General features: G+C 54.4%; 3 protein-coding genes across 9 annotated transcripts in view; 1 reads left to right on the top strand and 2 right to left on the bottom strand.

The window, feature by feature from the left end:
• The first annotated feature begins 885 nt into the window (after positions 1 to 885).
• Positions 886 to 2,901, top strand: TYSND1 (trypsin like peroxisomal matrix peptidase 1). The gene is made up of 4 exons (XM_061373883.1): positions 886 to 1,922; positions 2,001 to 2,134; positions 2,217 to 2,402; positions 2,492 to 2,901. Exons 1-4 carry the CDS (start codon positions 916 to 918, stop codon positions 2,701 to 2,703), a joined length of 1,539 nt encoding a protein of 512 aa, XP_061229867.1. The 5' UTR covers positions 886 to 915; the 3' UTR covers positions 2,704 to 2,901.
• A 347-nt stretch (positions 2,902 to 3,248) lies between these two features.
• Positions 3,249 to 8,605, bottom strand: SPOCK2 (SPARC (osteonectin), cwcv and kazal like domains proteoglycan 2). Of its 2 annotated transcripts, XM_061373882.1 has the most exons (10): positions 8,386 to 8,601; positions 6,017 to 6,062; positions 5,621 to 5,735; positions 5,427 to 5,529; positions 5,239 to 5,347; positions 5,038 to 5,157; positions 4,733 to 4,951; positions 4,176 to 4,238; positions 3,902 to 4,039; positions 3,249 to 3,802 (listed from the first exon to the last, which is right to left on the bottom strand). In XM_061373882.1, exons 1-10 carry the CDS (start codon positions 8,572 to 8,574, stop codon positions 3,657 to 3,659), a joined length of 1,248 nt encoding a protein of 415 aa, XP_061229866.1. In that variant the 5' UTR covers positions 8,575 to 8,601; the 3' UTR covers positions 3,249 to 3,656. The 2 variants fall into 2 exon arrangements, with proteins under 2 accessions (XP_061229866.1, XP_061229865.1); XM_061373881.1 differs by having other exon boundaries at positions 5,038 to 5,347; positions 8,386 to 8,605.
• A 955-nt stretch (positions 8,606 to 9,560) lies between these two features.
• Positions 9,561 to 25,344, bottom strand: part of ASCC1 (activating signal cointegrator 1 complex subunit 1) — a 41,976-nt gene continuing 26,192 nt past the window's right edge. For 3 of the 6 annotated variants that reach the window (XM_061373877.1, XM_061373878.1, XM_061373879.1), the window contains exon 10: positions 11,415 to 12,211. In XM_061373877.1, the coding sequence (XP_061229861.1) occupies positions 12,098 to 12,211 (114 nt within the window). In that variant the 3' untranslated portion in view covers positions 11,415 to 12,097. The other 3 variants (XR_009728522.1, XM_061373874.1, XM_061373875.1) reach the window with 3 other exon arrangements.

The following is a 25,344-nucleotide window of genomic DNA, read 5'->3' as shown; positions in this document are numbered from 1 at the left end:
CCCTCCTCTGAAGGCAAGCAACGAGTGCTTGACACCGATCCATACACTCAGCGCAGGCTTGAAGCCACCCTTCTCCCCAGAGCAGCAGCGAGTGCTTGAAGTGCTGCCCTGGCAGGCGAAGCAGCTTCACGACAGTCCCACACCATGGCAGAGCAGAGCCCGTACAAGAATTGAGTGTGTACGGGCCTGGCAAGGCGCTGCTTCGGGGAAATGTGAAGGCAGGCAAGCTGCTGGTGGGGGGAGTTGTGGTAGAGCAGAGGGCTTGCCCGCCTCGGGGCTGGTAACCGGCAAAGCTGGTGGGTTTCAGGAGCAAGCAGGGGCTTTTTCTGGGTGTAATAGCCCCACACTGAGGCCCACAGTGCCATTTACCAGCAGGGCTCTCGGAGTTTCAGCTCTTTGAAGGGATTGTGCAGGTACTGGTACTTCTTTTGGCAGAGAAGGCGAAGCTTTGGTGCTCCCTCGTGTTGTGGAGGAGCAAGCCCACAGCTCAGAAGCTTCGTCACCCCGAAACGAGTGCCAGCGCCTACAGAAGAGTGGGCGCGTTGTGCCAACATTTCCTGCTCCTCGGGAGAGCAGGGAGCGAAAGCTTCCGTGAAGCAAGCGGGGCTGGACCCGGCAACATGCCGGGGAACAGAGGGACGGACGCCGGCACCCGCCACGGACCCACCGGTCGCGCAGGGTCGGGTAAGCGGGCTCCGGGCAGGGGGCGGGAGGGCAGAGGCGTGGCCCAGGGCCGAGAGGGACCGGCCCCTGCCCGGGAGGTGGTACCGAGGCCCGGCCCAGCCCTCCCGGTCGCTGCGGGCCGCGGGGGGGCGGTGTCGGCGCGGCCGGGTCAGACTCGTTCCACGTTGCGCTGCTTGGCACCGCCCCGCCGGCAGCGCTGCCCCGCATGCAGCCCGCCCCGCGGCCGCCGCCATGGCGGAGGAGCGGGTCTGCTGCGCGGTCAGCGTTTCCGGCGCGGCGGACGGCCCCTGGAGCTGCAGCGGTGTGGTCCTGAGCCGCGGCCCCGCGCTGGTGCTGTGCCAAGGCGCCGTCTTCGCCCCGTTTCTGCGGGACGGCCCCGCCGCCTGGGCGCAGCCCCGCGCCCTGCTGCCTGCCGCCCTCCAGCCCTGCCCGCGCATCCTCGTCCTACAGCCCCCGGCCGGGACCCGCGCCCCGGCCCTCGGCCTCGACGCCCCGCCCGGCGGCCTGCAGCAGCATGAGGCCAGGCTCCTGGCCCTGGTGCCCTGTGGAGCCTTCCAGCAGGCGCTGGGGCGAGCCTTCGGGCCGGCCGAGCAGTGGCGCTTCGGCGGGGAGCCGGCGGGGGACGACCCGCGGGCCCTGCACTGGTTCGCCTGGCTGCGAGTGCCCGGCCTCGACACCTCCGGGAAGGGCTGGACCGCCCGGGCGAGCGCCAGCTGCCTGCGCAAGGGCGAGGGGCTGCTGGCCTGCGGGTCCCCGTTCGGCGCCCTCTGCCCCGACCTGTTCCTCAACACGCTGAGCAGAGGGGTGGTCAGCAACCTGGCCGGCGAGGAGAACGCCCTCATCCTGACGGACGCGCGGTGCCTGCCCGGCACTGAGGGCGGCGGGGCCTTCCTGCCCTCGCCCGACGGACCGCGCTTGGTGGCAGTCATCGCCGCCTCCTTCTGCTGGAAGGGTGCAGAGTGGGTCGGGCTCACGCTGCTCTGCTCCCTCGCCGCCATCCTGCGCAGCAGCGCCAGCGTCCTGGGCGAAGCCGGGGTCGTGGTGCCGCCGGTGCCGGGGCGGGTGGCCGCGGTGCCGGCAGGCGGCGGGCAGCACCCGCTGGGCTGGGTGGCGCTGGTGGAGTGCGGGGCTGCGTGGGGCTCGGGGGTGCTGCTGGCGCCGCGGCTGCTCCTCACCTGCCGGCACGTGGTGGAGGCGGGTGCCCCGCTCCGAGTGACGCCGGCACCGGGCCCCGGCCGGTGAGTGCGACTGCGTGTCCCCACCTTGTCCCCCCGCTGCGTGCCCCTGCTGTGACCTCTCACGTCCCGTGTCCTTAGGCCGGCCGCCACCCTCAATGGACGCGTGGTATTCACCACCGAGGAGGCGTCCCCCTTCGACGTGGCGGTGGTGGAGCTGGAGGAGAGCGTGCCCAGCTTCATCCCTCCATGCCCAGCAGACACCTTCCTCCCAGGTAAGCGCTCAGGGGACACATGGGGTGCCGGAGGGGGAGGGAAATCACCCCCTTGCACCCACCTTCTGCCTCATCATCCCAGGGGAGGAGGTGAGCGTGGTGGGGTTCGGGGCGCTGGGGCGGGCGTGCGGCCCCTCGGTGACAGTGGGAGTCCTGTCGGCCGTGGTGGCGGTGGCCGGGCGCCCTGTCATGCTGCAGACCACCTGCGCTGTCCATGGGGGCTCCAGCGGTGGCCCCCTCGTCTCCTCCCGTAGTGGACGCCTCCTGGGTAAGCTGGGGTCTCCCATGGGTGAGGGGGGCCCGTGTGTGTCCCTGAGCAGGACCTGGTGGCACGGGCATCACTCCTCTTCCCACCAGGGATCGTGGCCAGCAATACCCGGGACACTGGTGCAGGATCCACTTACCCCCACCTCAACTTCTGTATCCCCATCACCATCCTGCAGCCCCCCATCATGCACTACCGCCACACCGGAGACCCTGCTGCCTTTGCTGGGCTCAACAGGGCGGGTGAGGGGGTGCGGGCGGCCTGGCGGCTCCAGCAGCATCCGGGGCCTCCCAGCAAGCTGTGACCCCCCTGTGGGGGGCTTATGACAGGGACAGCGCTGCCCGATGCTGTCAGGACTGAGTGCCTGGACCCCAGCGGAGGGTGGGCATCGTGGGGTGGGGGACAAAGGCAGTGCCTTTGCCAGCTGCTGGTGACCCCAAACTGGGGGGTAGCTTGGGGGTTGTTTCATTTTCTCTCTGGAGCCATAAATGCTGTGAGTTGAGGCCCTGGTGTGCTGTGGTGTGGGGTGGTCTTGTAAGGGATGTTTTGGGTCAGGAGTGGGATTGAATAGGGGTCGTGACTGGGAAGGGATAGAGGTTGGGGTCCAGGATCGGGAAAAGATGGTAGTTCTGGGTGCTGGTGTGGCTCAGGGCCCTCTGGGGGGGGAAGATAGGGCTAATTTGGGGCTGGGCTGGGGTCAGGTGCTGGGGTGAGGAGTATGTTTGGAGAAAGGTCAGTTCCACCCTTATGTCAGCTGAACGCCGGGAGCAGAGCAGGGGCACCCCACCAGCCCTGGCTCCCCTCACAGGAGCATGGCGGGCATCAGGGCAGGCACGGGAGGAAGAGCGCTTGACACAGCACGGGGTATTTATTTCACAGCCGCTACACAACGCCAGGGCCGGGGTGGCCACGCAAGCACAGCACGAGGGGGATGCGGGGCGGGGGGTCAGGTTATCTACGGAGGGGGTGTTTGGTTTTGTTCCTTTCCTCCCCACGTTTATTAGCGCTGCTGGCCCGGGCGCAGGGCACGCACTAGGCCTGCTCGGCTTTACCCAAAGACAAAAAGCTCAGATTCGCACAAGCGCAGCTCCCCGCCCCGCTCGCCCCCTCTCCCTGGGCGAGCACCCCGGTGCCCCATCCCACACAGGGCCGCGGGGGTACCCCCGCCCCGCGCCACACCAGTGGCGGGGGTTCACAGGGACCCCTCGCTGGGGGGCTGCCACCCGGCTGTGCCGCCTGCCAGGCTCTGCTGCTTCTCTACCAGATGTAGCCACCATCATCGCCCTCGCCTGCTTCGCCCTCCTCTTCCTCGCCTTCCTCACCCGCCTCCTCCGGCTCCTTCTCCTCCTCGTCCTCCCAGCCCACGCTGCTTCCGAAGTCACCTGAAAACCCCGCTGCCTCCTCTGTCGGGGCAAGGGGCAGAGGCTCACGGCCGCGTCCTGAGGCTGTGGCCCCCTTCCCGGGCAGGGGGGTCACCCCCTGCTTCATCTCTGTGCGCTCACCACAGTCAGGGCTGCCATGGCTGCGGGTGCCCGTCAGCTCGACACCATGCTGGTCCACACACCAGCACTCACCGCCACCCGGCTCACACTGTGCCCGCTGGTAGTACCCATCCTCGTCACAGCTGGGGATGAAGGTGCCTGCAGGGAAGCAATGACACCCCACGGCCACCCACACACATGCAGTGCAGGGCCCCCCAGAGAGGTCCCCATCTCTCCCCAGCCTGGCTGTGCAGGGCCCTGCCAGGGGACAAATGTCCTGGGACCCCTCACTCACCCGGCTTTTTCTTAGCTGCTTCTTGGATCTGAATCTTCTCCAGCTCCCTCAGACAGGGCGGCTCTGCAGCACCCCCGTATACCCTCTTAGGGTGGGTGTGCATCCCCCAGCCCTATGATGGCAGCCCCTGACCCCACAGAGTGCATCCCCATGGTGTACATTCCCCCTCAACCACATGGCATACAGCCCGCTGAGACCTGCAGCCCCCATGGTTTGCACCCCCCCAACCCATGGTATACTTCCTCACGACCCCACAGCATGCACATCCCCTACCTCCCCACCAGTGTGCTGCCCCCCCCCCCAACTCCACAGCATACATTTCCCATGACCACACAGTGTGCATCCCTCTAAATCCCATGGCATGCATCCCCCACCATGGTGTGTATCCCCCCAGTGCACTTCCTGCCATGGCAAGCATCCCCCCTACCCTAACCCCACAGCATGGATTCCCTATGACCCCACAATGTGCATTACCCTGACCCCTTGGCATGCATCCTCCTGACCCCACAGCACCACCCGCAGGCATGCACCCCCTGCCCCAGCAGGACACAACGCACTTTCCCTCCAGAAGCAAAAGCACCACTCAGGAGCAGAGACGCGGCCGTCCTTGGAGGTGTCGCAGGAGTTGAAGAAGGCGCGGATGCACACCTCGTACTTGTCCAGGTTGATGGCAGCCAGCTCAGCCGCCTCCAGGAAGAGATCCCCGCTCGTGTCCAGCCGGGCAAACATCCACCCCACTGCCTCCTTGCAGCTGGCTGCTACGCTCCTCTCCAGCGCTGTGGGGCAGGATGCGGCCCATGGCTGCCAGGATCCCCCCATGGAGAGTGCCCCACGTCCCCTCCCCTGCAGCGGGGACACGTACCGGTGGTCGGGCTGGCCGGGAGGCCGCCGGAGCCATTCTGCTTGGCATTCTCGCGCAGGAGCTGGAACCAGTCACGCAGGCGGTCACCCAGGTCAGCCAGGTCCTGCCCGGTGCACGGCTCTGGGAATGGCATGCAGTGGGGTGCAGGGTCAGGCCAGGCAGGGCTCGGGGGTATCCCCCGGTGCTCCCCATGCCACTCACCTTGCTTGCTGTCGAGGGCAGGGCTGTGTGGGGTCGGGCAGGGGCACTGCCCCTCGCACCGCACCGTCAGCTGCTTGCTGGCCAGGCACGCCTGCTGCTCCAGCTTGCACTGCGGGGCGGCAGCGGGACATCGGCGGGGGGGACACAGCAGTGCCCCCCTCCCTGCGGTGAGGTGCCGCCATCCTTACCGCCGAGCTGTAGGTGTGGCCGTCGGAGCCGCAGACGGCAGCGAGCGGCGCGGCGTGGCAGGGCTTGCAGCCCCCGTGCCCCTTGGTACTCGGCAGCTTGATCCTGCGTGGGGTGAAAGGCAGGGGTCAGTGCTGGGCCCGCACCTTCACCTCCCCCAGCCAGCGGCTCAGCCCTGGCCCTGCAGCCCTCCTACCTGTGCTCCAGCTTCTTGCGGCTGATGCACATGGCACGCTGGTAGCCCTGCGCCACGCACACCTTGTGCCGGCTGCACTTCACCTTCTGGCAGGGGTCCTTGGTGGTGTCCAGGGCTGGGGGGGCAGAGAGGGGCAGGTGGAGGTGAGGACCCCTCAGGGGATCCCAGCAGCAGCGGCCAGCAGCCGGCCTGGCACAAAGTGCCATTCAGGCTGCAGCTGGGCAGCTCCCCAGCACCAGCTGCCGCTTCCCGGCATGCATCAGCCCCAGTGATGCTCCTGGCTGGAAGGGAAAAGCCTGGGCGATGTGGGCAGGAAGTGTTTCCCCAGCCATGGTGGCTGGCACCAAGCCCCATGTGCCCCATCCCAAACCTGTCCCAGCTCCATCCCAGTGGTACCTTCATCCCCAGGCTGGTTGTCCTCCCAGCTCTTGATGTAATCGTCCTGCAAAGGGGGCAGAGCCTGGATGAGTGCAGGTGGCAGGAGAGGTGACACTGGGCCAGGTGTGCCATCACCCAATTTGGCCTACTGGCCCAGCAAGGCTTCCCCCACATTGCACACACCCCCCACCCCCCCCAGGAGGGGAGCAAGCAGGGGTGGGGAGCAGCCTCCCCTCCAAAAGGCTGCATCAGGGCAAAGTGGCCCCTGGACGCTCACCTCCACCTCCTGGCAGCATGGCAGCGAGATGGCCCAGCCGACACCGGAAAAGAGAGAGACAGAGACAGAGAGAGCAAGAGTGCCCACCGTCAGCCCCGGGACAGCCTAAAACCTCTGCTCCTGACCCCAACCCACGGTGATGGGCACCCTGTGCCAGTTCACCACCCTGACCTTCACAGGTGCCCAAAGGTCTTTTCACCCCCAGATGTCACAGTCACCCACCCCCATTCTGGCTCAAGACCTGTAATCCTGGAGAGCCTTTTTAGAGGATAAAACCTTCCCCACCATCCCTTGGCCAGCCAGGAAATGCAGGGAACAGGGATGGAAGAGGTATTAGGTGGAGGAAGCCCCCTGGGGCCCACGGCATCCCTGTGGGGTGGCAGTCCTTGTGCTGCTGCCCGTATTTTTCCATAGCAAGCCCAGGAGCAGCCTGACATGGATGCTGCTGCCTGGGGAGGCAGGGCTGCTCCCCCGGGGCCCTGAAAGCATCCCAGGAGCCAGGAGGAGCAGCGGGGGACTCAGAGCCTCCTGGCAGGCAGCAGCGCTCACCCCACAGGATGCTCTGTGGTGGGTTTTGTGATAAGGCAGGAGCATCCCTGCAGCCCTGGGGAGGGCAGGCAGGGGTTTGGATGGCAGCCTGAATCAGCGGCAGCTCCGGAGGGGATGTCTCTAGCTCCGGCGCAGCAGCGGTTGCACTGCAATCGATAGCCGCGTTCTCGTGCCGTGATTAGTAACACTGCGGTGCTCGGCAGCTCCCTGCAGCGCAGCTCTCAGCACAGCCGCTGGCCTCCTCCCCGCTGCACCGCGGGTCGCGCACCCCCCATTCCAGTGCTGCTTGGCCAAAACCCACATAAATCCACGGGATTTGCTTATTAATCCGCGCTAGCCATCGGCAATGTCATAGACCCCCGGACCCGAGGGGATCTGGCACAGCTAGGCAGGCCCCATGTGTGCTGCTAGCACCTGGGGATGGGGGTCTCTCAGCCCCAGATCCCGCGGAAATACCCAATGCCATGGAGGCGCATCCACACGTGCTCCCCCTCGAGCCTTTTGCGGGCGGCTGAGGTCTCGGGTGCCCAGTGCTGCGCTGCCCAGCCGGATACACTGCTGGTGGAGGTCTCCGGGGAGACATTAGCCCACCCCAGGCACCCTCACCCCTGCTTTGTCCCCCTTGCTGGTTTATCGGGGGGGGTGGGGGGTGTCGTGGGGCACATCTGCCGGCAGCGCATCCTTGCTCCAAGGTGAACCTGGACACGCACTTGAACAAAGGCTGGAGGGGCCAGATGTGCGCCCCCTCCCCGCTCCCTCGGCTGCCGCAGGTCCCCTGGACGACCCCCCTTGGCTGAGACTGCAACGACGTCGCCCCCCCGGACACAAGCTGGGTGTGACATGGGGGCAAAGGTGTAAAATAAGCCCAGGAAAGATCCCAAGTGCCTCAGAAAATTAAGGGCTGGAAATATATGCCACCGAGGAGCTGCGTAAAAGCTCAGGGTTAGGGGATCCAGAACCGAATGTGCCCGTCGCCTGCCATCGTTCCGGAGGTGCCTGCATCCTCCTGGTCCCTGACTCGCGTCCTCCATCCGCCGGGACACAGCCGGCCCTAGCTCCCTGCAGGGCTCAGGGGAGCTCGGAGCAGAGGTGCCCTGACCCCCGCTGTGCTGCTACCGAGGAGCTGAGACTAGGGCGCAGCCCCCGCGAAGGGTAGGCAGGGCCTGCCTGTGCTTCTGCCTGTGCCCTGATGCGGTGCAGTGGACAGCACACCAAGCCCTTGGCGAGATTGGCTTTAGTGTCAAGCCCTGGCCACGGTGGCCTTGGCGTTAGCCGCGCCAGGTTTGGCGATGGGCACGGTGGCGTGGCGTCGGGCACTGTGGTGTCGACGCTGCCGAGCCGCGAGCATCCCCCGGGTACCGGGGCCGGCAGCCGCCCACGGCCGCCGCGGGAGGCAGCGGGATGCGGGTAACGCCGAGCACCCCCGGCCGCCTGCGACGGAGCTGGCGCCGGGGGAGGGTCGTGCTGCGACAACCGCAGCGGCGGGCGGGGAGGGGGCTCCCGGTGCCCGGCGGCGCGTCCCGTTCCCCCCACCCCCGCCCCGCTGCCGGCGCGGACTCACGTCTCGGAAGCGGTTCCAGTGCTTGATCCTACCGCCGTACTGGGAGATGGAGGAGAGCCATTGCTCATCCTCCATGAAATTGCCGGGGCTCTCTCCCGCCGCGGCGGGCCCGGGGCCGGCGGCGGCGGCAGCGGGCAGGAGCAGGGCCAGCAAGGCCATCAGGGCGCGGCGCCCGCCGCAGCCCCGCATGCTGCCGCAGCGCCAGGGGCAGCGGGCGGCGCGGCGGGAGCGGAGCGGTGCGGTGCGCACGGGGAGGCGCCGGCGGCGAGTGCGGCCGCGAGGCGGCACCGGGCGGCACCGACGGGAGGGCCGGGGCGGGGCGTCCGCCGCGCCCGCCGCACCTGCGCGCCGGCACCGGGGCGGGGGAGCTGCCGGTATCGCACGGCACGGCACGGCACGGCTGCATCCCGGTCCCTGCCCTAGCTCCATTCTTCATCCCTCATCCTGCATCGCTGGTCCCTACCACGTCCCCACGGCGCACCCCCCATCCCTTCCACATTCCTGTCGTGTAACCCACATTCTGCATTCCCAGTCCCTACTACGTCCCCATCCCACAGTCCCGGTGCCTGCCATGTCCCTATCCTGCAATCCCCAACTTGCATTTCCTGACCCTGCCGTGCCCCTACCCTGCAGCCCTTGCCCTCCATCCTCACCAAAACCCTACCCTCTATTCCTCCATTTTCCAACCCCTCTTCTCACCCTGTATCCTCTGTCCCTGCCATGTCCCCACCCTGCAACCCCCATCTTTTACCCCATCACTGCCATGCCACCCTGTGACCCCTTGGCCACCCCAGCACTGCATTTTGGGGCTTCAGGAAGGATGTCCACCCCAGGCCCGAGGGAGGCCACCTAGCAAAGCAAAGCAGGCATGTTTCACACCACTGCTTTTGGGGTTTCCATCCTCTCAGCCCAGGGAAGGCAGGCAGGCAGGCAGGGCAGGCATGGGGCACTTGCAGGGACCTCTCTGCTGAGGCTAGGCAAGGAAGGATGCAGACAGCTCACTCCAGCTGCAGCTGGGGAGCTCCCAGCACACACACGGCTTTTCTTCTCTGCAAGGATGCTCAGGATAGAAACAGAACATAGCACTGCATTTACTCACAGGAGAAGCAGCAGCTAGAGGCCATGGAAGCAGCAAAGCTGACACAGAGGCTGCTGCATTTGGAAATAAAGCTGGATTTAAGAAAATTGTTAGTTTCAACTTTATGGTTAATGATGAACTGTGCTCCTGACCTGGGCTCCAACGAGTCTTGCTGCTCAGCGAAATGATGGCATACAGCAACTTCCTTCCTCTGTGCACTAAGGATGCAGGGATCTGCCAGCAGGGTGGCCAGCCTCCAATGCAGCCTAGGTGGGAAAAGAAGCAGAGCAGCAGATTTCGGTTTTAACAAGTTTTAGGCATCAGGTTATATCTTACAAAGCCATAACACTGCCTGGTTTGATGGGATTTCAATTCATTGGTGCAAGACCATGCGTAAACCAGTTTTATCATGCTCAGTATGGAACTGTTTAATTATATTTATGAACAATGATAGATGATAATCCATCATGGTATATTTTCTTCTGGCGCCCACCCCCAAAAAGCAGCAGTTGTGTTTTATTTATGTGAGTAGCTCCCTTGTGTAAGGGTGAGGGGATACAACACTCAACTCTGCCCCCTTCATTCGTGTAAGTGCTCTTGTTTCAAAAGCACTGCCAGCAAAGCAGAGGTGCCACTCCACCAGACTCATGTGCATGCTTAACATTATACAAGGGGATCAAGCGAGGTGTGAATTTAAGTACACACACAACGGTTTGCTGGATCACAGCCTACCCTACAACTCCACGGATGAGAGAAAAAGACCAGAACTCGTAATCCTGCCCGGGAACATGGGTGTGAAACAAATTTAGCCATGCCAGGCTAGAGCAGCGGGATAAGCTGCTTACCACCGAAATTCAACCAACTTCCAAATGCTCACAGAAATAATTGTCCTTAGAACACGTCTGCCCTAGTGGGAAGTGAAGGAGTATCCTTAGGTCAGCCCCTTCCCTGTAGAAAAGTCGTGTTTGCCTCCATGCCAATATGCTGTTCAGAAGGTCAAATCTAGTCCCACATGAGGGAGGTGAGAGGGCTCACTCCCAAGGCCAGCTGCCCTGTGAGCCCACCTCAGTGAAGAACAACTCAGAATCACCCAGGAGCTCTCTGAGGTACATCTCTCTTCCTGCACAGGCAGCACGGCTGGTGGCTGTGCGCGTAGCTCCCAGGTCTGTTCTTTGGGTGGCTGATGAGATTTGCCGAGTACCTCTTCAGGCTGGCAGAAAGATGACAGAAACTGGTGTCAAGTGCTCTCAGCACCTCCCTGCATTGGGCTGCTAGCGAGCATGCCAGTGCTCTGCTTGCTGAGGAAAGAGTTTTGAGTGACCCATCTTCCTTCACTTTGAGAGCACAAAGGCGTTTATTTGGCTGCAAGAAAAAGCAGAGGCAAGAAGCCCCACGGCTGTAATTGGGTGCAAACACGGATGCCACAGTAAAAGGCAACCAGCACAACCACATATGACTTATTTCCTGGCAAGCAGGCTTGAAGGCAGAGATCGTCAGTTTGGTCTTGGAAATGCAACTGGCAACACATTTTGGGGAAAAAAAGCAAGCCACTCCAAATCCTGACCATCTCCAACTGCTGCTCAGGCATGCAGTCAGAGCACAGCCACACCAGCTCATTTTGGGAGGAAGGAGATGGGATTAAAACCTCTTATAAACAATCACTTAGTAAAAGTGGGTGCTGAGGGAGCAGCCCCATCCCTAGCTAACACACTCCCCATTCCGATGACAGCATAATTACACATTCATGGCAGCAACTAGGAAGGGGCAGTAGCAGCTGCTGTCACTGCCAGGTTGTTGCAGAACAACTAACCACCAGCATCTTCCATTTTTCAAACCGTTCATCCTCAGGCAAGCTGAAAGCTTGTGTTGCTGTTCTTACTGAACATGTTGATTTACAAGAGCAAACAGTTGTCTTCAGATCTCTGAAATAATCACAATGGTATCAAAGAGGTTTGCGCTCCTTTTAACAGAGAAACCACCTACAAGGCGTATATTTTTTGTCACGCTCCAAAACGGTCACTGGAAAAAGCTCCTACCATAAATGCTTTTTTATTAACATAGTCGTCTGCTGGAAGTTTAATTACAGAAACTATCAGTGCAACAGGAGATAAACACTTTGCTTTTGAAGGGAATTACTTTATTTGGAGATCTACATCACACAGGCACACTGCTGGAGATCCAAGCAATGCCTGACCTCAATATCCTTAAATCATGCTCCAGGGATCAATCTTGGGTTTTAAATACTTATTTCAAGAACAAACTTCCTTCTTCTGAAAGAAAGCTATGCTTAAACACCGGCGATGCCCCAAAAGCCACCTGCACCAGTTTTTCTAGTTGTTTTCTTGGAGAACGAACAGGCCACAGACATCACACGGGCACCTTTGCAACATTTCCACTACCAATGGGGAAAGGAGGTGGAAGGATCCCAGTTCCCCTGCAAGGGAGGGCAAGCAGCATGTGTAGGAAAAGCTCCTGGGGAATGCCATGGTTCCCAGCTGCAATGGGCTTTCAAGTGAGGCATTCCTGCTGGAGTTCCCAGGTTCCTATCCAAAATTCGTGTCCCATAAAAACATTTCACTGACGAACACGTGCCTCTGCACAGAGTGAACCTGCTGCAGTACCCGCGTTGCCGCTTCAGAACATCAGCTGGCCAGATGTTGCATAGTAGCCAGAGGCATCCGAGGAGAACCTCTGGGAAAGTCGCACTGAGTCCAGCTGCACCTCTCCAAAGTAGAAGTTCTCGAAGAGCTGGAAGAGAGGAGAGAAAAACGTCTGAGGGGCACCTAGAGAAATGCAACCTGCACCTGGCCCAGGGGCTGCTCACAAGAGCTGACCCTGCAAAACCCCTCTACTCACACACCTGTTTTGCCTTTAATTAAACTATTCTTTAAATTATTGCCCCTCTGAAGACTGCATTTAGCCTTTAAAACAATCAGGGTATGAAGTGAACACCTCTTCTCTACAGCAGCAGTAGCTCACACCTTCCCTACCTTGCTTTCTGACTGTGCCTCATTTAGGGAGCTTGGGGAAGCTACTGACCAGCCTGAAGGCCATCTCTCCCAGGTGTCTCTTGAGGTCGCAGGCTCCACAGGAGCAGGGATTGAGGCCAGGGTGTTTTTACAAAGCCACAGGACGTACGACTTAACAGTTACGGCTCAGTTCTAATTCAAGCTAGCAGGCTAGAGGTGCAAGGTTCTTCATCCCAGTACTGACCCCACTTTGTTCAACAAATCCTTCTTTGTTCAGCAAAGACTTGAGTGCAAATTAATGAAAGCAAGCCAACTCAGGGACCCGGAGGCGTGTCTCTGCTGATTAATCCAGTCAATGAAGCAGATCAAAAAAATGACATCAGAATTTCTTACAGGGAAGTTCATCAATACTGCTAGAAAGGTATCGTGTCCAAGAATAAAGTGCTCCTCCCATTCCATTAAGACGCAGGAAAATGCTCTACCTGGAAACATCAGTCATGCCTTAGGAAAGGCTTTTCAGTGAAGATGCTAATTTCAAAACTTCATTTAACAGGAGCACTGTGAGTCGCCGAGGGCCTGAGCAGTGACATCTCCTCACTGCTGAGATCTCTGAAATGTCCGTTCCATCTGTCTCCTATTGAATTTCCTATCTGTCCCCGCAGGCGTTAGCTCAAGACAGTCTCACACCCCTTCCTGCCATTACAGAAGGCACAAACGCTAAGGCTAAGGGCCAGCAAAAGCCAATGCATTAATTACAAGGCATCCTCTGAGAGCCAATGGTGCATCAATTCCTCCATACAGCAAATGACTGAAACCCCAAATACCTAGTTAGCATCTGAAAGGCTGTACTTCACTTCCTCCAAAAAGGCATTTGGCTTGCCTGGGCTGATTTGGGCACAACTGCTCTTTTGTTGGTTCTCCCAAGGGTACTGTATTTTGCAAATACCTCTTTTTTTCCACAAGGGAACCAGCTAGACTTCTTTCAGGACAATTCCTGGTTTCATTGTCACTTGTCCACAAAGGAAAAGTGCCCTAGGGAAAGTGATTCCTTGCCCATCTTCAGGACAGAGCAAGCAGGGCTTTGGCCAGGGAGCACCACCAAGGTAAGTGGGTCACAGACCAGACATCAGGCACCATGATGAATCCAGCCCTTGCTCCAGACTGCCAGCTTATCCAGACTGCTCCCCACTCAGGGTTTGGCTGAGGCCAGCAATTCCTCATCGACACACGACATTCAGAATGGCATCTCCGAAGACAAGGGGTATTTATGTGTGCCGAGCCAGCTCTCAGCAATTGCCAAGCCCCTGCTTCAGTTTGAAATGGCTGCAGCTGCAGTCAGACGTGCTGCAGAGCACTTACTGCCAGCAGCCCACCTGCCAGGGACCACCCTCTCCTTCCTGGATCTGTGGTAGCACAGGCAGTCAACCCCAAACTGCTTCTGCAAAAAGCCTCTGGGTTAGCACAAACACTGCAAGGAACGGGGTTTCTCTGCACTGGACCATTCAGTCACAGTATGCCTGATGAGGAGAGGTGGTGGAAAGCCTCCAGCCCACCTGCACCTCCCCACAGCTCAACCTGCCTTGGGGTGTGCCTTGGGGTCACACTTGTCCCTTAAGACTCTAGCATTTAGTTTGCACAGGGCCCGAAGTAATTCATCACTAATCACTCAGACTCACAGTAAGCTGCAATTCACTGCCAGCTCTTCTGAGTTTGTACTTGGCAGGAGATAGGCACCCACTACAGGGGTCACCCAGGTCCCTGTCCCAGCAAGAGGCCCCACTGCAGTAGCCGGGCTTCAAGCACTGTGTGCGCAGCTCCATGCAGCCACTGCTCTAAAGCAGGGCACCCCATCGAAAGAAGCTGTACTAAGGGAGCATCCCAAACAGGGAGAAGAGGAAAAGAGAGAAGAGAAATTACTACAGCCACACAAACTCCATTTGATACAATTAAAGATTTATACAATTAAAGATTAATTATGTTCCCAAAAACCTGCGTAGTTCACTTTAGATGACTTAGGATAAAATGTCTCATTAATAAGAGATGGTAGTAAAAAGGCGGGGGGGGGGGGGGGGGTTGGTCTTCCTTCTCCTTTTGTTTTGACTGATCTCAGAAGGAAGGATGACCTCCAGCTCTCGAAAGCTTGCTGCAGTGCTTGCTCCCAGCATGCCCACCCACCCCAAACCTTAACACCTGTCTGTCAAATCTACACTCCTTCCCTGACAGAGCACTCTCCATCCAGGAAAAAGGGAAGCCATTTCTCTCCACTCCTAATAGAGGGAGCGGTGGGTGCGCTGGGAAGGAAGGGGATAGTAGGATTTGAAAAGGATTTTTTTTTTTAAGGGGGATGAGACACATTTATTTCTGCAGAATGAAGGCTTTGCAAGCATGAAGAAAACAACAAACTGTTGGGATGCGCCGGTCCCGTCAGCAGCCCTGGAAGTCAAACCCTTATACAAAACCAGCCAAAGGAAGAGCCTTTCAAATACTTGTTTATACTATCGCTGCACACCACAGCCTGTTTTTCCTACAAAACACATGTACTTCTATGATTCTACTTCAAAGCAAAAATTAGTTAATAAGACAAACACTCCCCCTCTTGCCTCGCACAGCGTCAGGCACATTGGACCAGAAAGACAGTCAGGAAGTCCCAGAAGACACTGCCCAGGTCAAGGGCACTCCATTTGTACACTGCTGAAAGTGAAGCAAAACCCTTGTACCAAAGCACTTTGTATTCCCTTGGCTTTTCTAAGACCCACGACCTCTCGTGTCCGAGTGTGTATGTGTTTCCCAGGGAGAATGCTGCTAGAACTATTGATTTTTGGTAATGTAGCTGTACTTTCTGAGAGTAAACATGCTACAAGATTTAGAGGACAACCACAGACATTATTTTTGCTCTCTCTTCAAGCTGGCTTCTCACTGATGCTCCTTTGCTCCCTGAGGCTTTCCATAACAGAAGCCACTGGACAGCAGGTTTGGGGATCACAGCTGAGCCACTGTATGGCCAAGATCTGCCTCAGGCAATGAGGAGGGAGACCCCTCAAACATCATCCTCTGAGACCCCCAGAACATCAGGAGCTGGCTTCCTGTCATGAAAACATGCTGTGCTCGGGTCCCCAGGGGCTTGGGAAAAGATTTCAGAAGGCCAAGGCTCTGCTTTTGACTTTCACTTCTATTTATCTTGGGGAGAAGCCAAGCAGAGCTGAGAAAGATATTTATATCTCCCCCCTTTCCCCAGCCACCACGGAAACGCTCTGGTTTCGGAGGAGGCCTATAGCACTGCTGATGAAATGCCTCCAATAAAAGCATTTTAGCATTTTTTATTCTGGGCCAGGACAGAAGATACCTGGAGGTTGTTATGCTTCATGCGCAAATGCTGACAACCCTAACGCTTGCTCATCTCCCTCCTGCCCTTTCCCATGGGTGCCAAGGGCCCACCTTTCTCCGGAAAGGCTGCAAAGAGCAAGAAGAGGTGCAGATCAGGAGCAGTGGGGAGGGAGATGGGGGGAGGAAAAACATAATCACCAGCATGGTTACCGAAAGCCGTGTCATTTGATTGGAGTGGGACGTGAGGCTCAGCAAAAGCACGGTAATTCTATAAATCCAAAACCACTAGAGGATTTATGTCCCCACTGCTTAAAGAATAGGGTAGGGGGTGGGGATTTTTTTTTATTTAATATTATAAATGAAAATGAACCTGATGGAAGTAAAGGTCAGCTTATGAAGCCAATGCCATACGTGCCCTGCAAGCGTGTAAACTTCCACCAAGGGAATAGCACTTACCAGACTAAGTGCCCTCTGTCTCCCAGCTGCCTTCCCAAATTAAATTAGAACTGAATAAGGAAACAGCATTGTTAACTTATAACCCCAAGCCAAACACCTCCAAGCAAACGTGCCAGAGATGTGCCCTCCTTTTCAAACCACAGGCAAAAGCTCAGAAACTGCACAGCGAGTATGCCTAGAAGGACACAGCATCTCCCATAGGGAGGAAGCGGGTGCCTAGCAAGAAGCGCGGCATCCTCCCAGGAGCAGCATCCCAGGACATGCAGGGGATGGCAGGGATTGCAGGTGAAAGCCGTTACCCCTGAGAGAGGGAGCGTACTTATGCATGGGTAACCAATAGTTCATATGTCAGCCTGCAAACTACTGCAGACCCACATGTGCAAGTGCTTCTCCTCCCTTTGCCTTCTGGGGGTCGGGTCCAAGGACACAGCTGTGCAGGTAATGATGAAAGGCAAGGCAGCCCTGTGGTAGCTCCCAGAAAGCAAGCTTTTCTCTATTTCTCCCCCTAAAAGTAATTTATTCTGAGTCAGGGAAAGCCAGCAGCACACCTGTCATTTCTAACACCCCAGTTTCTCTCATTTAAGGCAATTCTGTTCAGATGTTGGAAACTCTTCTTCCTCTAAGATCCGTTCCCCTCTATTACCTACAAATTACACACCAAGGTCTCCCTTGGGGTGCAGCAATCATTTTCTGAAGGAAGACAGAGGCTGAAGACTTATTTTGGGATAGAAAGAATCACAAGTATCAAACCACTCTCTCCTTGCAAACCTGAGCCAAAAGTGCTAGTACAAACTTCAGCCCCCAAACCACAACAACTTCCATATCAAAGGCAGAGCAATGGATGCATCTTTTATACATTTTTTCCACTTTTGCTTAAGCCTGTAAATTAAGTTTTACCAAAGCATTGTAGAAACAAATGCAAAGGAGGATGATTCCTCAATGAAGCAGTTAAAATGTGTGTCTAATGACGTTGTGTTCCTGAGCGCAAGTATTTGTCAAACAGCCACCCTTGGGGGCTCGCTTCCCATAGACAACCCTCCCAGAATGAGACAGCACCTCTGTGTTCAAACCTGGAAACAACAGTAATAATTCACGGTGCTAATACACGCAAGGACAGCGGCAACATGTTTCAGCTCCGGTTATGAAGAGCAGAGATGCCAACACAAACCAGTGCTTTTAAATCACCTGTCATGGACTCAACAAGCATGAGAAACATTAACGGATTCGCCTGGAGAGGCACTGGGCAACAGGAGGACAAAATAAGTCCAGACAAGGGAAGGAAGTTAAGAGGTATTTAAAACTTCCTTCACGTAATCTCTGGCTTGCAGTCACACTGCCTGGCCTGGATTTTGCTGCTACCATCAGGATTATTGATCAGCTTTTAAAGCCTTACATCGTCTATGGTAGTCAGCCAAAAAGGACCCATCCTGAATTAATAAAAAGTCCAAGCAGCTCTGCTGAGAGCCTCCGTGCTCAGAAATGCTGAGGGAAAGGCAATTCACTGCCTCGCAATTAAAAACTACCACCAAAGAGCAGCATTATCACAGGATAAAATGCATCACAGGATAAAACATACACATACCCCCCAGTCTGCAGGGAGCTCACTTTGTTGTGAACTCCAGCCACAGAAAGCAGTGCCTTAGGGTAGGGGTATTATAGATTAACAGTACAAAACTGTCCCTGGTGAATCAGCGCTGCAGGCGAGCAGAGGCATGTAATGTCATTAGCCTGTGACCAATCAGCCTAAGAAACCTGTCTGCTCTCAGCAGGGAGCTGAAAGCAGGCAGTTTTCCATTTTCTGTATCTGGAATGAGCACAGAAATTAACAACTTGTGAAATGCGGGAAGGAAGAAGCTCACAGCTCCAGGAACCTATGGCTGCGGCCAAGCTCACTGTCATTCCTGACGCACAGTCCACACTGAGGATGGGACACCAGCAATCCCTTCTCCTCTGTTTCACCTGGGTTGAAGGTGTTTATCCATCAAAAGATCCCCTCCAGGAAGTCCTACAACAGGCCGATCACTACTTGTCTCTGCCTCCATGGCAGAACATGTGCAGGAGGATCACTTTTGAGAGGCAACCAGCACTGTGGCTCTGCAAGATCGTACCAGGAATCAGGGTCCAGCAGCAGAGAGTAGAACCGAAAGATCTCAAACCAGATTAAACTCAAGCTTTGGAGGAGCCGCAGGCTTTACGGCTTCACCTGCTCTGCACACAGTGACAACAGTCACCAACTCACCCAGCAGCAGCCACTACCCCTGGCATGTCTTGATCAGGAACAGTGGTGAAGGAAGGAACAAATTCAGAAAGCTGGGAGGGACGGACAGTCCTTTTCCATGGGAAATCAGCATACTATGGTGTTGTTATCCCCTTCAGAGAAGTGAAGCAAACAAAATCCCAAGTACCCGCTGACAAGCATGGAGAAAAATTAAGCATTGTTTCTGAAGAGCGTCAACATGGAGCAATGAAACCTCTGTTTTCAGACTCTCCACACCTTCCCCTGGATATTCCTGATGGTACTCACAGCAGAGCATGACCCCAACACCCCAAACCCTTCTTGCACTATCTTACACTACATGGGAAGGGAGGGACTCAGACAGGATCAGACCATGCGCTGTGACTTCTCCAAACAAACATCAGACTATTTTTTCAACTCATAAGGAATGACATATTTGAATTAATGCTTGTATAACACATCCACAGCTTGGGATGGAAAACACTGCAGAAGCGCAGAAAACAACTGCTCTTCTAAATCATCTGGCTAAAGCACAACTGTGATACTCACGAGTTACAGCAGTGAAGGCGCTGATAAACTGCTGTGTTACAAAGCCGATACCAGCATTAAGCAAAAAAAGACTGATAGAGAAAAGGTTACTGATGGAAAAAAAATATGGATGGATTAAAAAATAATAATAAAAAGATACAGAAATGTCGAAGTAACACTCAGAAACACTGATGGACTCTAAGAAGATTCCACTGAACTTCAGCAACCTATCCATTGGAGCCATTCTGACTAACCTCCTTTCCTGCATGAACCACAGCCTCCAATCCTGCTTTTGGGATCCCACCTGCCTGGTTAAGGTGCCTCACTCCTGTGACCTCCCACATAGACCTGTCAGGGCGTCTCTAGTCTGAGCAGCACCTCTGTTCCTCCTTGGCAGGCTGACCCGTGAACACAGTTCAGCAATGGAAAGCTGTTGGCAAGAGGGACCTCAAGGGCAGGCCTGCCTGTGCCCCATTTTGGCTTTATAGATTTATGCTCCCAACACCTCCCTGTTGACCACCCCAGTGGTCTAGAGAGTTCTGTTACCTCCATAGCAAGAAACGTCAGAAGCTGTTCCAGTTCCAAGGCTGCAGTATACGCTGGCAGAGCTCTTTCTTCCTTATCCTGAGAAATGCACCAAAACCTTTTCCATTTACTATCTAAACACACCCAAACTATGACAGAAAATCCCCAAACCAAATCCCCTGGTGGCTCCCAGAAGATGAGACACAACTGGGCAGTGTGTCAAGATCTGGGAAGTTTGTTCAATTAATAGGTTTTTCCCTTCTATTTTCTACTTCCAAAATATTTTTTCTGAAGCAGTTTGGTGCCAGAAAAGAAATACCTGATTCCTGTATTATTCACTAGGGACACCACTCCATCAATGATTATCTGTCAGAGGTTTAATTGTGCTTGGAAGCTTGCCAGCTATAATGCATGAGAAGTGTAGGAAAAGCAGGCAGACAGGCACTCATCCAGAAAGGTGGCTCTTTCCAGTGTTCCGCCCCCCTCTCCAGAAGCAACTGCTTCCTCTTCATGGCTTTTTAAAGGACCACTGGCTGGGCATCGAACACTTTCCACTAATGCATAGGTGTTACAGGATTAAGATGTCATGCAGAGTGTCAGGGCAAGGGTGGAAGAGAGGGCTAGAAGGGCAGAGAGAAGGTGATTGTCATCTGGTCTGTCACCATGGGCACACTGCCTGTGCCAAGGCCTCCATGCATCAGCCACAAAGCTTGGTGGGTGTATGTAGAACGTTTGTGTTGTTCTGCAAGTGCTCAGCTGGCTCTGGAGTGCCTCCATCACCAATACAGCATTGAGTCCTTCCACCCAGGTAACACAAGCAACAGCCCTTCCCCTCTTGTTTTCTTCCAACCTCTGGCAGGTTTTAAAAGGTGGCAGCAGAGGCCCTTTCACCTCAGGAAGAAGGAAGGAAGCTTTTTACCCTTGAGAAGAATAAAACATGCAGACTTCAGGAGGCAGAAAATATGGTCATAAGAGTCCCAACCGTCTGTCTTTTGAGAGTGCAGCTGATCTGTTATCATTAACAAAGCACTAACTCCTTTATCCTTTGCATTCAGCTTGCTAATTCTGGAGTCATATATATCCACAAGCTTTGCCACAAACCACCAAGACCTGAAATTACAGACAAGTTAGGTTAGGCATCTTAGGCTAGCACAAGCACAACACAGGATGCAAGTCCAGTCTCCTCTGTGACACAGAAAAAAGCTTTCCGATTAAACCACCAGTGCCATCCCTTGGAATGCAATAACAATATAACCACTCTATCTGGAAAAGTACCACCAATGTAAGAGAAAGAAGCATGTATGGAGCTCAGGGAGGAACATCCTAGGTGTGCATGATGGGAGGTTTCTTTTTTATGTTTTTATTTTACTGAGCCAAAGTAAATGCAACGTAAATGCCAAGAAGCTTTCTGTATGTTCACAAATGTCATCTCATGGGTGTTTTGCATCCATTTCATGTAGTAATCATAAAAGTGACAAGCTGAAGAAAGGACCAAAAGAGTTTGTTTTCTCCACTGTCCTCTCCTTCCCGAAGGCAGGTGGAGCAAATTGGTGGCAGATCCCGGACTAGCATCTCTGCTCCCTCAAAACAACTGGGACCCCCATTTTTCCAGGTCCTTAGAGCAATGCTTCATTACCTTTCCCATTACAAAGATCTTCCTAACACCGAATCTCTTGCTGCAATTTAAGCCCATTACTATGTCCTCCAGAGACTGGAGGACAGAGTATCCACTAATTGCTAAAGCTTCCACATGCTTAAAGAGTTTTGCCTACGAGCTATCCTCCTCCTTCCCTTTCTTAGCCTCCAAACAATTCTTTCAGTCGCAGCTCCTAGGTATTTTCTAGTCCTCTGATTATCATATTGTTGCTTTCTGGGCTCTTTGGCCCATCCATGGTGCCCCAAACTGGACAAATACTTCAGCTAGGGACTGAGTGCTAAGTATAGTCAGAGGTTTACTTTACAGACATTTGCCTCTTTATTTCCACAGACTGACTAGCTTGTGCTCTGAAGCAGTCCCCCATAACCCAAACCCCGGTCTGTGGGGCTGGTATTGAGGCAGTTCTCCATCCTGCACTGATACCACTACTCCCTCCTGGACCTGCACTTGTTCGCAGCAGCCCATTTGTTTCTGCCTGATTTATCAAGATTATTTGGAGCTCTGTTCCCTCCTACTAGTAAGTGCAATTTTCCTGCCTCTCCCTAGCTGGGTTTTCTCTGCAGACCTAAGAGAAGCCTGTTTCATTCATTCTGCCCATAACATCCTTCTGACCTCCATGGGTAGGAAGGGTACAAGGTTTCCAGCTGAGCTCTGGAAAAAATGGAAGCAGCCGATCCTTCTTCTGACTGTTGCCATGCAGAACCTTGTATCTTCATGAAACTGGAGCAAAGCCACCTCAGCTGCCAGAGGGTGATGCAGCAGTGGGGAGGGTGCCATTCAGCAATAGTCTAAATTAACATCAGGCCTGGTTGTTGTAACTAAAACTATTTGGGGTCAGGTGCAGCCCTTTGTTGAGTTCCTCTCCCTCCATGGTCCCCCTCCTTCATAAATCAAATCTAGTGGTGCTCGTGCCACTGCCACACTGCAAACCCTTCACTTTAACTCACAGTTTTGGGACCACTCCCCCCTGCCACAAATCTATGAAAATTCATGCGCTTGAGGAAATCAAACCCTAGTTGCTATGGTGAGAGTCATTCTGCAAACTAAGAAACAAATACAAGTGGGACATTTGGAGGTTACTGGATTTTTGCACATCTTTCTGACAAGAATAAAAAACCCCTCCAGAATATGAAAGGCTCTGCTAACTTCCCAGACCCTGCCACACTTCAAACATAAGGGATTTACAGTACTCGCTTAAGTAAAATTAATAATCGAGCACTGCAATTCACCAAAGAAATCGTCCCCATGGCTCCTAGCGCTGCCTGTTATAGCTAACGCAGGAACAGTTTTTAAGAGCTGGGCTTCAGTTTTGCTGCAGAGATGCCAGGAGGCTCGAGACACATCCAGGAATACTAGGACAAGGAGCTCCCATCAATGTGACCTACTCACTAATCTCACCAAACCACCAAGAGGAAAAGCTCACCTATAGAGCCAGTAAATTAATTTGGACAGACCCAGGAAATTACCTGGCAGAAGGGTCACGGCACCTTTCGGATGAACTGCCTACTTTTGCTAATCACTGTGTTGATCTGGTTTGATTATTTTTCCCCCCCCCTTAATGTGCTGGATCCCTGTCTTCTGTTAAGGCGCCGCTGTAATTCATCCGCTGCCAGCTCCACCGAGAAAAACTGTCCTCTTAAGATCAAAGAGGTGATGCTGTTTTGGCTGACTGGTGGCAGAACAGTGATCTCAAGGAAATGAAGCAGCAGGATGGCCACTGGGTGGGAAGCAGAAGCACTCAGAGCATGATCTCCAAAGCAGAGGCACCCAGAGCACCTCCAAAATGGTTGAGCTGCTGGGCTGGACAGGACTGCAATGGTGCAGGCAGCCCTGCATGGAAGGGACAAGAGGATTCAGAAACATTATAACCCTTTCAGCAAATATCCCCTCTTCCAGCACTCACAGTTCCTGTTAAAATTAGTCAAGAGAGGTGTTGAATACCTCTGAAGAAAAAGCAGCTTCTCTCCTTTATGGCAAGGTCACCAAATGGATCTCTCTCACAGGCGGGCAAGTTAGCACAAACCTTCTGCACTTCCTGCGCTGTGTACTTCTCAGTGCTGCATCTCAGCCTTTCAATACCTCCAACGCTGCCTTGTCACTCTGCTCCAAGGCCCAAACACTCCAACAAAGATATTTTCCCTCTATTGTCTAGTCTGATTTTTCAAATGCCACTTCAGGTTCCTGTTTCACCAAATGCAAATAATGTGAACATGCCTGCTTTTTTTTTTTTCCTAAGGAGTATCATTTAAAGGAAAGCACTTTCACAGCAACCCCAGTTCAATCTTTTCCCCCCCCAAGACCACACAAATGTCAATCTCTAGTCTCATCTGCTCAATTGTCACACCCTCCCATCCTACTGTTGCTCTAATTGCACACTGCTGAGCCCCTTCGTTTGTTTCAACATCCCTCGATAATGGCAGGATCAGAACTGAAGGCAAAAATCCTCTCATCTGCAAAGCGGCATTACAGGCTTTCATTTCTGCTTTTGATTTTTCTGTATAACCGAGGCAAGGAAAGCACTGGCTTATTTCTGATACAGTGATGTTGCACTACAATCTCTTATTCAGTCTGTTCTCACCCCAGTGGATTTTTGTTCAGTATTGTTAACTCTAAACTTTCCAAGCAGCCACCTCCTGTTAGGTACTTGTTCCAGCTGCCAGTCATACTTTGGATATATACCTTTATCACCTTGCTAAGGATAATAGAATGTTCTTACCCTTTCCAAACACTGAGCAGTCTTGATTGTCTCCTAATGCCAGTTCTCTGTCCCTTTGATTTCACCTCAGCTTAAAAGTACACCAGGAAAAAACTCTGTCTCCTTAAATTCACTAATAAAAGTTGCACAGAAAAGGCCTGGGTACTGATGGCTACAGAGCACCAGAAGCACTCCTCAACTGCAAGTGATGTTGGTAATGGTGGCTCTGCAAAGGGGAGATGTTAATTTCTTTAGTGCTTGGTGAGTTTGGAGCATTCTGAGGGATTAGGGGGTTTATCCATGACAAGATGAACTACTGCATACCACAGGCACTTCACTATTCTTACCCAGCAAGACAGAAATGATAACACAGAACACTACCAGATTTCTCTGCTATGATCGGCTCTTCAGCAGCCCGTCAGTAAATGCACTATCCCCCTGCTCCACGTGAAAGCACATACAATCCCATAATTTCATACCCCATATGCAGTCCTAAAAGAGAAGAAACCTCATCGAATTACAGCTTGTCTGACCTAGAATCCCTCCCAAGCAGTACTGGGAGGTACTCCCAAGAAGTACTCCCAAGAGCCCTGGTGCTCCACTCCTGCTGCTGGAACAGGGTATTGCAGCATTAGTATCATTGCCTCGACTGATCCAGTTCCCAGTCTTGCATCCTAGTCTCCCCTAATGCCCTAAAACGTAAGATGTGCAGCTTTCTGCTGTTGTGCCTCAGTAGCTGTTCCCTCAATATTTAATCTTGTAAGCTGCTAATGCACAGATCTGTGCTAAGTGGCAGGGTTCATCTTCTGTACTCAAAATCTGCTTCCTTCTTGTCTGAATGTGACAAAGGCCACTCTTATTCTTCAGACCTCAAGTCAAAAATCCTTCAATTTTAACCCAATGAGAGTCCAGGTGGTTTTCTCCGTACTGTAAGGCCTCCTTGCTTTTTAAAGTACAACAGAAAATGTGGGACAGGCGGTACCTTCACAATGTTTGCACTTTTATTTATTCACTGCAGCCTTAGTATTTTTCACTAAGCAAAATAAATAAAAGCCCAGAGGCAGCCAAGTCTCATCTCCGGAGATGCAGGCAACTGCCCCAGCCACCTCTGTGCCGGCACTGTGCCACTTGGCCAGCTGCAGCACAGGGCACACAGCCACTGCCTGGGACATAGGAGGAGGCAAGGCAGAAGGGCTGCCAAATCAGCATCTGAGGCCCAGCTGCCTGCCCAGCCTCACCCTGCTCCCATGGGTTGGAGCTGCTGCTGTCTTTCAACTGTGAATTGCTGCCCCTTCCCTCCACTCTCCAAGAGATGAGCCACTTTCTCTCGACCAGAGCTAGATTTTGGTACGTGACTCATGTCCAAAGGAGTCGATCAGCTAGCCACTGGCCACCCTAGAAGAAATACACAGAGCTCCATATGATGTGGTGCATAAAGCATAACCAGCTTCTTGGGACTAGATTAGACAAGCACAAAGCTAAAGTGTCTAG

Source organism: Neopsephotus bourkii, unplaced genomic scaffold, assembly GCF_033783945.1.
Source record: "Neopsephotus bourkii isolate Nb327-2 ecotype Australia unplaced genomic scaffold, CSIRO-AGI_Nbou_v1 NB_1634, whole genome shotgun sequence".
Taxonomy (NCBI): domain Eukaryota; kingdom Metazoa; phylum Chordata; class Aves; order Psittaciformes; family Psittacidae; genus Neopsephotus; species Neopsephotus bourkii.
Note: the sequence above shows the minus strand (reverse complement) of the source record. Positions and strands in the feature narration are given on the sequence as shown.

What these genes read in the sequence shown, in the direction of transcription:
- TYSND1 (XM_061373883.1), top strand. Translation starts at nt 916, where the DNA reads ATGGCGGAGGAGCGGGTCTGCTGCGCGGTCAGCGTTTCCGGCGCGGCG. An exon ending in AGCAGACACCTTCCTCCCAG is followed by an intron (nt 2,135 to 2,216) that starts GTAAGCGCTCAG and finishes TCATCATCCCAG; the next exon opens with GGGAGGAGGTGAGCGTGGTG. An exon ending in CCGTAGTGGACGCCTCCTGG is followed by an intron (nt 2,403 to 2,491) that starts GTAAGCTGGGGT and finishes TCTTCCCACCAG; the next exon opens with GGATCGTGGCCAGCAATACC.
- SPOCK2 (XM_061373881.1), bottom strand. Translation starts at nt 8,574, where the DNA reads ATGCGGGGCTGCGGCGGGCGCCGCGCCCTGATGGCCTTGCTGGCCCTG. An exon ending in GCCACACCTACAGCTCGGCG is followed by an intron (nt 5,348 to 5,426) that starts GTAAGGATGGCG and finishes GCCGCCCCGCAG; the next exon opens with TGCAAGCTGGAGCAGCAGGC. An exon ending in CCATGGCAGCCCTGACTGTG is followed by an intron (nt 3,803 to 3,901) that starts GTGAGCGCACAG and finishes TTGCCCCGACAG; the next exon opens with AGGAGGCAGCGGGGTTTTCA.